Raw genomic sequence first — 12,082 nt, 5'->3', positions numbered from 1 at the left:
AAATAAACTGAAGATTTTAAACCAACAGCAGCTGAACTTGGCCCTAGGTCAACTTTGTCTGGGGAACTTTGCCAGTGTGGTTTCAGTGGCGTTGTCTGTGGGCAGAAACCTGACTACAGTGGACAGAAAAGAGGGGAGGGTAGAATGCTGAGGCTGTGGGCACTCTTTGTAAGATGTGCCCCATGAGGGGGAAAGGAGATCCGAGATCTTTATAGGAGGACACAGGATTGAGGCAGGGTATCAGTTTTGTTTTGAGACTGGAGAAACTTGAGCAAGTTTACATGGTGTGGTGGGGGTGGGAGGAGCCCTTACAGAAGGAGAGTTGAAAACAGAGAAGAGAAGGAATAACTATAGGAGTGATGTTCAGCAGAGCTGAAGGGGACACTGATCAAAGATGCAGCAGCAAGAGACTGGAAGACAAAAGGTGAAAGGGGGCAGAAAGAGGTCACCCTGCAGCAGAGGTCTTTCCCTGTGAGATTTGGAAATCAAGGGAATTGATATTGAAGCCTCAATATTATCTGCAAAATAAGAAAATGAGAAAACCAAGGCCCAGAGAGGTGGTGATCTGCATGATAATCTACAGAGTAATAGTTTGATTTAGTCAAGTTTCTTGACTCCTTGCCTGGTCCTCTTTCTACTCCCTAGAATTAACTCACTTGTTTTGAAGACATTTGCATTGCCTGAACATGTGTTTGAAAATGGGGATTTTTTGTACCTTTCTTTTGAAAGATGACCAGGCAAGGCTGGCTTCACAAAATGGAAGACTATGCCACCTGTCACCAAGGACAGTGAGCCTACCAAAACCCAGGAATGGGACCTAGAGATTTTCCCTCTTGAAATGAGTAAGGGACTTTCCTGGTGGTCCCATGGCTAGGACTCCATACTCTGGGTTCAGTCCCTGGTCAGGGAGCTAGATCCCATATGCTGCAATTAAAGAATCTGTATGCCACAACTAAAGATTCCATGCGCTGCAATGAAGACCCGGCACAGCCAAATAAATAAATGTTAAAAAAAAATTTTTTTTTTTTTAATGGGTAAGATAGCAGCAGTTCACCCTCGGACAGAGATCCTGACTTACTCATGCCTCTTTCCAGTGCTTGGAAAATGCATTGAACACTCAAACTGTGAGCATCACTTCACTGGAAAACATTCTAGAAAAGTACCTGGAGGGAGAGTATGGTGTTATGGGGGAAGGAGTGGCTGACAGTAAATTGTGGACAAGCCTCTTGGCCTTTTCACACACTTTCAAGGTCCTTTCTAAGGGTAATACACACATCTGAGGAAGAGGTGGACAGGACCAAGCACTGATGACCAGAGCTAGATGGTGGAGCACACAGAGAAAACAGTCACCAAAAATACAAAGGAAGGATAATGAAGATTAGAGCCATCATTTAGCCGTGGATGGGCCTGTCAAATGGAATAGAAATAGGCAGAAATTATGTCTACTTGGAAAACATAGCTTGTATCCTAACTCATATAACATTAGGGAAAAGGAGGAAAAAACACCTTCATATCACAATCACACACTTTAGAACTGGAAAAGACTTTAAGTCCAACCTACTAAGACCAATTCATAGTTCTGTCATCCCCAAGATTGCTTCTCTCTCCTTCTTGTGTGATTTATTTAACAATATCAACTGGCTTCTAGGGTAATTAGAAATACTCAGATAGCTAGCAAACTTGCAACAAACACTGGGTTGCTTTCTGCAGTGTCCTGAATAAAGGCCCCTAGACAAAGGACTCTGGATGTGGGAGGCCGACCCTGAGGTGGAGAACTGGATTAAGATCCTATAATCTCTGATCAAAACCATTCCATGTAATTAAAGCCACAGGAGTACAAATGTGGCTCTAAACCAATGCCTCCTATAACTTGAAATGTTTCCCTTTTGGAGATTAAACCTTTATGTAACATATAATAACTTTATCATTATAATTTACATAGCATCTTTCTTCACTGGCACCTAAAGTGCTTTATACACGCAATGATTAATTCTTACAAGAATCTTACAAAGCAGACAATCAGCAAAGGTTATTATTCCCATTTTGCAGAAGATAAAATCAGAGCAGGGAAACATGATGAGATTTTCTGCAGGTCAGAAAAAATGAGTGGAAGATTATCATTTTTAAATTCTCTTTTGGGAACTTATTTATTGAGTTCAACCCTTGTGCTCTGGTGTGTTTGTGATGCAGTAGAGTGGGTGGGGTGGAAAGGGGGAATGGGTTTGAATAACACAATATAAAGACAAAAGAACATTTAGGAGCCCGTAATTCCAACTCGAGCTATAGAAACAGAAGTTAAATTGTGCCACTGGGCACAGTCTATGAAACTACAAACTCAGCAAATCTGCCTTGCCCCAGAAATGAGAGAGAGATTTTTTTACTCCCTTGTGAATGGTATGGATGTTAAAAATAAACAAAGTATTCAGTTTTTACATTCATGATAGGAGAGAAAAGAGGGACTCCACCATATAAGGAAATGGGCTGAGATGAAAATTATCACGCACACACTCCCTGACTATGCTAACCAAAGTGGCAGCCTGTTACCCTCTGTGTTCTTACTGTGCTTAACTACTCTTCATAGCACATACATATTCATTTTTTTAATTGTCTATCTCCCCCACTAGAAATAGAAGCTCCATGAGGGCAGGGCTTTTATCCTTATTCATTGATGTTTTCAGGGCCTAGAACAGTACCTGGCTTCTAACACTCAAAAAGATGTCAAACTAATGAAGAATGCCTGTAGGTTATAGGTCTAGTTCTGTCATTGATCAATTCTGTGACCTTGGAGAAGTCATTTAATCTCTTGGGGGTGTTTATTAAGAGGAAAAAAAAAAAGCATTCAACCAGATGATCCTTTCACCACTTCAATATTGTGATTTTATATACATATATATAATGAACCATAATACAAGGCAAAGTGTGATTAAGCTAAAGTGAATAAATGTCACATTTCTGGACTGCCCAGCATCTTTTGAATATCTTTCTGTTCAGACAATTTACTACCTGATGAGCACTCTCTCTCCAAGGATGATACTAGAAGTTCACTGGCCGAGTCTTCCTTTAAGCCAGGGACAAGCCATTTGACTTGGGTTCTGCTTATGAAATACAACTTCAAGAGATTTTTTTTTTTTTTTTAAGGTAAGCAATGTGAGGAAACAGGTACCATGTGGAGTTAGTTCACTTTTTGGTGGGGAGGTTGCAGGAGTTCCTGTTTTCTGGAGCTCCACATCAACCGTGGAGAGGAAGAGTCCGGGTTGTGTTGCAGCAGCAAAGTTGTTTAATGTGGCTCGAGACTTGTACAGTAGAGAATGAAAAGGAGAAAACAGTGTTTCACTAAGGAAAAAGCAAGGCCTTCTTAAGTATCACAGACTTGATCCAAATCCTGTTCTGCCACTTACTGGCTGTTCCTTTGAATAAATTATATTGCCTCTTCAGCTCCAGTTTAATCATTTAAGAAATGATTATTGTCTTAAATTCACTCACAGCCTCAGAAAACTCTTTGCTGCCACAATTCCCCCTGGGACTTCTGCTAAAGCGTTTGCCTCTAGATCTCTGGGTCAAAGTGAAGCTTCAAATTAGGTCAATCTATAAAGCTATGAGAAGATAAAATACTGAGCTACAACAGTAATAACAGAAACAGCAAAGTCAACTAATAAAAGGTAATTTTTTCCATAGGTATTAACAGGCCCAAAACACATTACTACCCAGCAGAAAAGAATTGTTATTACTTTTGTTATTTAGTTGTTAAGTCGTGTCTGACTCTTTGTGACCCCACGGACTGTAGTCAGGCTCCTCTGACCACTGGGATTTTCTAGGCAAGAATACTGGAATGGGTTGCTATTTCCTTCTACATAGGATCTTTCATGACTCAGGGATTGAACTCTTACCTCTTGCACTGGTAGGTGGATTCTTTACCACTGAGCCACTGGGCAAGCAGCTGATGCTGTAACAATTATCCTTAATTGCCAAGCAAAGATTAAATTATGGCCCACTTACTCTGGTTACGGTACAGAAGTAAGTACTATATTTTACGTATATTTCTAGAAAAGTGGTTCCAGTGAACGTAAGTACTATATTTTACGTATATTTCTAGAGAAGTGGTTCCAGTGAACAAGTTTTGATACTTAAAGGCTGTCAGTTAACTGGAAAATTCCCTTTCATGGAACAGATTATTTCTCAGTGATGCCAGAAAGTGAAATATAGTAACTGACAAGATACCAGAATATGAGAAAATATTATGTGCATAAATAGTTTCATTTTAAAATTGGCTGGCATCCCCAGTTTTTCACAGAAACTCTCTGAAGCCTAGGAGCTCCTAAGTGCAGTTTTGGAATTTAAAGAAAAGAAATATACTCTTTTCTATGTAAATTCTCATTACCTGGAAATAACACTATAATAAAGTCACAAGGAAATCAGAAAGCTGGACTCAAAAACTGATTTCCCAAATATCGTCTCTGACTGCTGATACCAACCAGGCAAGCATTTGCCTGAGTTTTTCAACTATTACATTGCTACCCATCTTTATTCCAATTTCCCCTTCAAGTTTATTATTTCCTATTCCCCCTTCCTAAATATGGGTTATTTCCTGAGCTGTAGGTTTTGGCCTTCTGCTTTTCTCTATAAATACTTTCTCCTTCGGAAAGATCATATACCCTAATGTTTTCAACTGTTGTTTCTTCACGGATGACTCACACATTTACCTATTTAGGTATAGCTTCTCTTTCATCAGCTTTAGTCCTGTATTTCTAAAACCCCCCTAAGATTTTTCTTCTGAATATTTCACTACTATTTCAAATTTTAAAAATCTTTTTTGAGCTCTGAGCTCATTTTTGTTTTAAAACCAACACATGCTATGCACCTCCCTTCTCAGTTACAATTTCCAAGACTTAAAGAATTGGAGTCTTTTCTGATTCCTCCTGATCTTTTCTCCCATCATCCACTTGCCTACTATACCAATCAATTATTGTAATCTTGGTCTTTTTGCTTTCACCTTTATTACCCAACACCAAGACTATCCTATCTTCCCATTCATACTATCTTTCACACTTGAGCTAGGGTAATGTCTCTAAAACGTAGATTGGAACATTCACAGTTCATCATTCATTCCACAAACACTTACTGAGTGCTTATTTTATACAAAGCACTACGTTACACACTCAGGATGCAGAAATGAATGGTTATGGTCTAGAAGGGAGAAAAGACTTGTACACAAATAGAAGTTCCAACTGAGAAACTGGTACTGAATGAACAGATTAAGAATGGTTTCCAAAGCATAATGAACATTCAGTAGAAGGAAAACTTATTTCTAGATGGAGCTATTATTTCATTCAGCTTTAATTAAAGGATAGAATTTCAACATCCCAAGATAGAGACATGAGCCTCTACAGAGCCTCCCCTGAATTTCTTGTCACTAGTCAATTTCTATTGCTTGAGAAAGGCCAAAAACGCTGGTCAGTATCAATGGGGAAAACAGAAATGGCATCAAATTGAAACATTGATGTTTCCAAGCTGGAAACTCATGAGAGTATTAAAGAAATGAGGGAGCCACTCTGGAAAGCAATTTGGGAGGAAGGAGGCCAAAATACTCTGCGGAATAGTCAGCGTTTATACACCTACGATGGAGAAGGCAATGGCACCCCACTCCAGTACTCTTGCTTGGAAAACCCCATGGACGGAGGAGCCTGTTAGGCTGCAATCCATGGGGTCGCTAAGAGTCGGACACGACTGAGCGACTTCACTTTCACTTTTCACTTTCATGCATTGAAGGAAATGGCAGCCCACTCCAGTGTTCTTGCCTGGAGAATCCCAGGGACGGGGGAGCCTGGTGGGCTGCCGTCTCTGGGGTCGCACAGAGTCGGACACGACTTAAGTGACTTAGCATAGCATAGCATAGCATAGCATACACCTACGAACATTACAGAAGAAACGGACAAGACTCCCGAAGGGAGCTGGGTACTGACGACTTAAGCTGGAGCAGAGCGGGGCCGTGTTTCGGTAAAAACAGGTACAAAACGGACTAGAGAAATCTTACTACTGAGGTTCGCCTGAGCAGGAGTGAAGGGTGTAGTATCGCTGAAGGGATCCCCTCGCGCCTACTCGGCCGGCAATCGCCTCAAATTCCTCACGCAGACTCGGCGCAGGCGGCCGAAGGCAGCTTTTCCCGCCCTTCTCAGCTGAGAAGTTCCAGAACTTTCGTCCCTAGCCGTCGCCGGCTCCAAATCAAGAGGGCTCAAAATACAGCGATGCGTCTCTTCCTACCAGTCACCAGGCCAGTTGGAAGCGCACGGAAAGCATCAACACTTTTAGCCCGACCTAACTACTCTCGCCGGAGAAGGCAATGGCAACCCACTCCAGTACTCTTGCCTGGAAAATCTCATGGGCGGAGGAGCCTGGTAGGCTGCAGTCCATGGGGTCGTGAAGAGTCGGACACGACTGAGCGACTTCACTTTCACTTTTCACTTTCATGCATTGGAGAAGGAAACGGCAACCCACTCCAGTGTTTTTGCCTGGAGAATCCCAGGGACGGGGGAGCCTGGTGGGCTGCCGTCTCTGGGGTTGCACAGAGTGGGACACGACTGAAGCGACTTAGCAGGAGCAGCAAGTACTCCCGCAGAGCCCCGCACAAGCCATCAGCATTGAGAAAACTGGGAAAAACGCACAGGGAGATCTGAAGATCCCGCGAGACTTCACAGGCCTGCCTCGGCCTCAGCGCGCCGGAAGCGGAAGTCAGGAGGCGGTCGGATTCTGGCCGAAGTGGCTCTGTTACCTGGGAGAGCTGAAGGAGTGTACACAGAGGTACTGTGCCAGCGCCCTGGACCGGAGGTAGGTTTACGTGCGCATCCGGAGCCCTGAGCGGGATAGACACAGTCCTGGGTGGAGGAGTCCTTTCGGGCCGCAGGGAGGAGGGAGTCGGGCGGGCAGGCCGAACTGAGTGGCCGGCGAGGTGTCCTCGGGCTCTGCAGTTCTGGGACCGGACTTTTTGGCGAAACCAGAAGCCGCTTCCCCCTCTTGGCCTCTGATTTCCCTCGCGCCTGGGGCCGAGGTGTTTTAGAAGGAGCCCAGCAGTCAAAGCTGCGAGAGAGAACTGAGAAACGCAGCGGTTCTCAGTCGGTGTCTTCGTCGGTTAATTCTCTGGGTTCATCTCTCAGGGCATGATTGCCCATTCTGGGTAGTCCTTTCCGAGGTCAGTGACCCACAGCGAAAGTTCCGTGTGGTTTTATTTAGGGCCTAAAAACTAGCCGTCCTCGAGTACACATCTACCTTGTTTGTTGTTGTGTTTGTTTTTAACAGAAAAGAACATACTTTGTCTAGTTATTATTCACGCTCGGATTGATTTTGAAGGCCCGGAGGACAAGTCTTGTAGCTCTTCGGTAGCACTTTAAGCTCCAATTTCCTGTTTCAAATTAGCGTCGGAAGTCTTTTAATCCTACCACTTAATTAACTAAAGATCCTTACGGTTCCCGTCCCCGCGGCACACACCATTTGAGGGTTTCTTTCAAGGGAGTAAAGTTTATTGTTTTTCTTCCCACAGATCTACACAATCTAAACATTAAACAGAACAGTCGCTTCAAATCCCTGAGGTGAGTAAAGCATGGATCAATGAAAATCCTTTCATCCTCACCAGTAATGATAAAGGTGATAAACATTTGCTTATTTGTGGGAGCGGGATCCTGGGCGAACATTAAATACAATAGCACATTTGCCTTGCCTTATGATTTTTATCACCTCTCTGGTTAGGTATGGGTCATCTTTCTGGTGATTCCAGTGTTTCCTAAAGAAACTGAGGCACGGTTTTAATTTGCTGAATCTATCTTAAACTGTACCTTGGATTTGAGAATTTGACAGCTATTTGCCAATCTCAGACACATTAGTATTTAATAAGACATACTCTAATGTCTAGAAGTTAAAACATCTAGATACTGTTTCTTTAATCCAAATAATAATCTTTGTTTAATTTCGTTGGGACAACAGTAGTATTATAAATATTCGCATGAGTTTTGAGGAGTTTGGAGGAAAGACAAACTAATGAAAAAGCTGTCTTCTACTATCACATCTCTTTGACAAAAGCTTTTTATTATAACTGAATTGATAAAGGAAGAAAAATAATTCTAGGATGTCAAATAAGAGAGATTTGGTTTTAAAGTTTTAACATGATGTCATATATACCCCACATCATAAAACAAGTCTTGAGGCAAAGAATAGAAAGATAGGGTTTAGGTTAGGAAAGGTAGGGGATGGGACTGCCTCAAGAAAGGACTGGACATTGAGTGAAGTGAAAGTGAAAGTTGCTCAGTCCTGTCCAACTCGTTGCAACCCCATGGACTATACAGTCCATGGAATTCTCCAGGCTAGAATATTGGAGTGGGTAGCCTTTCTCTTCTCCAAGGGATCTTCCTGACCCAGGAATCAAACCGGGGTCTCCTGCATTGCAGGTGGACTCTTTACCAGCTGAGCTATCAGGGAAGCCCCAGGGCATCTGGGGCTACCTCCAAAATACTTCCAGGGCTGGCTTCCAGATCTTGGTTGAAGATAAAAAGAAGTGAACTCTTTCTTCCTTGATTCCTCAAGGATTAGGCCTTCTGCAGCCTAAGTCAAATCTTTTCTCAGAGGTAGGGAGCTCTCTGAAAATTTGGGTAAATACGGCTTCAAATGTGAATCCATAATTGCCCTGGAAAACTCAGCTGAAAAAAATTTGTTTTCATAGCCATTACATAATATTTATAGTACTTCTTTTCATGTGTCAGAACACCTAGAATAAGAATGTATTAGAGAAAAAGAGAAAATATATTAGATACCATTCTATAGTAATTACCTTCGACTTTAATAGCTCTGTGTTTAAAGGCCTTTTTGTCTGTCTTTCCAGAGACTTCCCTGGTGGCTTAGAGGGTAAAAGCATCTGCCTACAATGCGGGAGACCTGGGTTTGATCCCCTGGAGAAGGAAATGGCAATCCACTCCAGTATTCTTGCCTGGAAAATCCCATGGACAGAGGAGCCTGGCAGGCTACGGTCCATGGGGTCGCAAAGAGTTGGACATGACTGAGTGACTTCACTTCATTTCACTGTATTTTCAGTCTTTTTCTTTCTTTGTTGGCTCTTCTTATATTTTCCTGTCACCAACCATCAGGTGTTTTAGTCTGGGGAAAAAGGGATAATCTTCCAGTAAGCCCTTAGCTACTGCCCTTTGTGTGTGTCTCCAGCCAGGCCTCTTGAAAGCTTAGTATAGACTAATGGGTGTAGATTTCTATTTCCTTACTTTCCAATTACTTCTTAATTAATTGTAGTCCTGCTTTAATCCCTGCTACTCTAATCAGCTCCTAATGGCTAAATCAAATTAATTTTCTCTTGGTTCTTTCCAGTTACTATTCAACACTAATGACCTTTCACTCTTTAATCTCTTGCCTTCTATGATAATCTCTTGGGTTCTCCTCTTAGCCCTTCTTTATCGTCTTTATACGGTGATGTTCTCTAGGATTGTTTTTTGATACTCTTTCTTTTTCCATAGCCTTCCTGAGGAGTCTCATTCTCACAGCATTATCCACCAGCAAAACTGATGTATCCCATTGCATTCATTGTCCACCCAGTTCTCTGTCCCAGATATTTAAACTGTGAACTGACTCTTCATGTGGATATACATATCATAACTAACTTAACTCAGTGTGGATCTTCACCGACCTTCACTTTCTAGTTCCTGTGATACCATAACCTGACCAATTATTTGGCCACAAACCTAGGAGTTATCCTTTATCCCCTCCTCTCTTCATAACATCTACTCAGTGACTGATTCCTTTTGGAATTCTTTTAAAACTATTTTCACAGTCTGTGCCTTGGATTAAATCCTCACCATGTCACCTATGTTATTGCAGTAATCTGCCCTTAAATTCACTAATCTGTTCTCTACAGTGTTATTAATAGAAAAGTGATCCTTCTAAATGGTAAATTTGCACTTGAGACTTTCCTGCTTAAACCACCCCTTTGCCTCAGAAAAAGCAGAGTTGTTTACATTAAATACAAAGATTTCACTATTTGACTTTTGCTCACTTTTAGAGCTTCATTTCTTGACATTTGCTGCTCTTCCCTTTATATTTATACCACGGCTGTCTATTCTACCAGACCTCAGGCTCTTTGTGGGCAAGGTTCATGATATATTGTTCATCTTTGTATCCCAGGCTCCTAGTTAGCACAGTGCCTCTGTTATAGTAGTGAAGAAAGACTGAATTGAATCTAGCCTGTCTTAGGTTTAAAGGTACACAAGGGCTTTACGCATACTCTGCCTAAAAGTGTTTACTTCCTATTTTCTATCTGGTAAAGATGGTGTTACTTAAAAAAATTCTAATAGAGACATATTAAAAACCTGTACAGAATTTCAGAATGACTGACACTTCTGAAGCTGTTCCAAATTTTGAAGAGATGTTTGCCAGTAGATTCACAGAAGATGACAAAGAATACCAAGAATACTTAAAACGCCCTCCTGAGTCCCCTCCGATTGTTGAGGAATGGAATAGCAGAGCTGGTGGCAGCCTGAGAAATAGAGGCAATCGGTATGTATTACTTCTGAAGAGTAAATGCAGATGGCTGATCTGGGAGAGGACAGCTCGAATCATCTAGCCCCCAAGGCCCGTGAGGGCAGGCATCAGTGTTTTTGTTCAGTGTGCTATACTGAGTGCCTAGTAACTGCTTAAGTCCCTGATAAATTTTTGCTTTAATATTTTGTCAGCACCATATTTTTTTTCCCCTTGCTATGCAGCCATGTGTATGTGTATTTTAATGGTTTTTTTTTTTTTTTTTAATATTCTTTCTCTGGACTAATATTTTCTTGGCAATTATGCTTTAAAAACCTAGGGTCTTCTACAAAACGTTTACATTAAATTCCATAAAGAAGGTATTGTTTTGGTTTCCATTTAGAAAGAAGTTTATACAATGGAAATTACTTCCATTTAATACCTCAAAATAGATAAAAGGAATATTACCATACTGCTTTTGAACAACTGAATAGGTTTAGTTTGCTTCAGAACCATCCTATTGTTTTGAGTTTGCAGCTATAGTTTACCTCTTCTCTGCAAAGTCTATCCAGTATAATACTGGATCTGAATTTTAGGAAAGTTTTGAATACCTGGTGCAATAACACTCTAAAGAGAACTGGTTTTTACTGTTTTGTTTACTGAGTATTAGATTGAGAAACGAAATGCACCAGGCTAGATTTCTCATGTGTTTTTATTCTTAAGGGAAGTATAAAAATATTTCTGTTTTGTTGTTGTAGGTTGCAAGATAACAGACAGTTTAGAGGTAGGGATAGCAGACGGGGGTGGCCAAGTGACAATCGATCCAATCAATGGCATGGACGATCCTGGGGTAACAATTACCCGCAGCACAGACAAGAACCTTACTACCCCCATCAATATGGACACTATGGTTACAACCAAAGGCCTCCCTATGGCTACTACTGATAGAAGTGTCACCAACTTTTAGTAAAATTATTTACTCTGTTAACATGACAAAAGTTCACATTGTGTCTTTTGTTGGTCATAGTTTTACATCTGATTGTAGAAAATGGATTGTTAATTTTTTGGAACTTGGGACTTTAAAAAAATTTGCTCTTACTGGAGAGACATGATGGTTGCTGGAAATAAATACTCCCCTAAAAAGGTTGTGGGTTATATTGCTTGACTTCTACCTCAGATTCATCTTTGTTTCATGACTTAATAGTGTTTTGAATGTTGTATATAATTTTCCTTGTTAGACCTTCAGGAGTTGTCTTTGTTTTACACAGAAATAAAAATTTTATGTAGAAAATGCTTGCTTTTAATTTGTAAGATGAAATATCCCTACGCTCGGATGTGTGCATTCCTCAAATTTTACACAGGGAGTACAGTCAGCTCCTGAATGCACCACTATGCCTACTTATGATGTGTTGTACCCAGTAGTAATTGAAAGGTAAAACAACTGCAGTATATTTCATTTGGCTTTTGTTGTTATGTGAATGTGGAACTTTGTAGTTACTCTATAGGTATGAGTCATCTTCACAATCATTTTCGTCTCTTTTTAGAGGGATATCAAGAATAAAGCTATAAAATCAGGAAGGAA

At 41.1% G+C, this 12,082-nt stretch overlaps 2 protein-coding genes across 3 annotated transcripts in view; one reads left to right on the top strand and one right to left on the bottom strand.

The window, feature by feature from the left end:
* HOMER2 (homer scaffold protein 2) overlaps nt 1–6,721 on the bottom strand; it is a 128,127-nt gene extending 121,406 nt beyond the window's left edge. The window contains exon 1 of the mRNA XM_086364346.1: nt 6,032–6,721. The gene's annotated coding sequence lies outside the window, so the exon portion shown is untranslated. The remainder of the gene's footprint in view (nt 1–6,031) is intronic.
* Nucleotides 6,722–6,723: 2 nt separating this feature from the next.
* On the top strand, nt 6,724–12,082 carry RAMAC (RNA guanine-7 methyltransferase activating subunit). 2 transcript variants are annotated; one of them, XM_086364353.1, is made up of 4 exons: nt 6,724–6,822; nt 7,532–7,580; nt 10,361–10,539; nt 11,259–12,082. In XM_086364353.1, exons 3-4 carry the CDS (start codon nt 10,370–10,372, stop codon nt 11,443–11,445), a joined length of 357 nt encoding a protein of 118 aa, XP_086220479.1. In that variant the 5' UTR covers nt 6,724–6,822; nt 7,532–7,580; nt 10,361–10,369; the 3' UTR covers nt 11,446–12,082. The 2 variants fall into 2 exon arrangements, with proteins under 2 accessions (XP_086220479.1, XP_086220480.1); XM_086364354.1 differs by having other exon boundaries at nt 6,724–7,183.

The sequence above is a fragment of the Bos grunniens genome, chromosome 21, assembly GCF_055505025.1.
Source record: "Bos grunniens cultivar Pamir isolate PY7600 chromosome 21, Bosgru_T2T1.0, whole genome shotgun sequence".
NCBI classification, from domain to species: Eukaryota; Metazoa; Chordata; class Mammalia; order Artiodactyla; family Bovidae; genus Bos; species Bos grunniens.
The sequence above is the reverse complement of the archived record's forward strand: the minus strand, read 5'-3'. Positions and strand labels throughout refer to the sequence as shown.

Bases quoted from the DNA above. Each gene is read 5' to 3' on its own strand.
- RAMAC (XM_086364353.1), top strand. From the start codon at position 10,370: ATGACTGACACTTCTGAAGCTGTTCCAAATTTTGAAGAGATGTTTGCC. The intron at 10,540-11,258 runs GTATGTATTACT...TTGTTGTTGTAG, and splicing joins CTGAGAAATAGAGGCAATCG to GTTGCAAGATAACAGACAGT.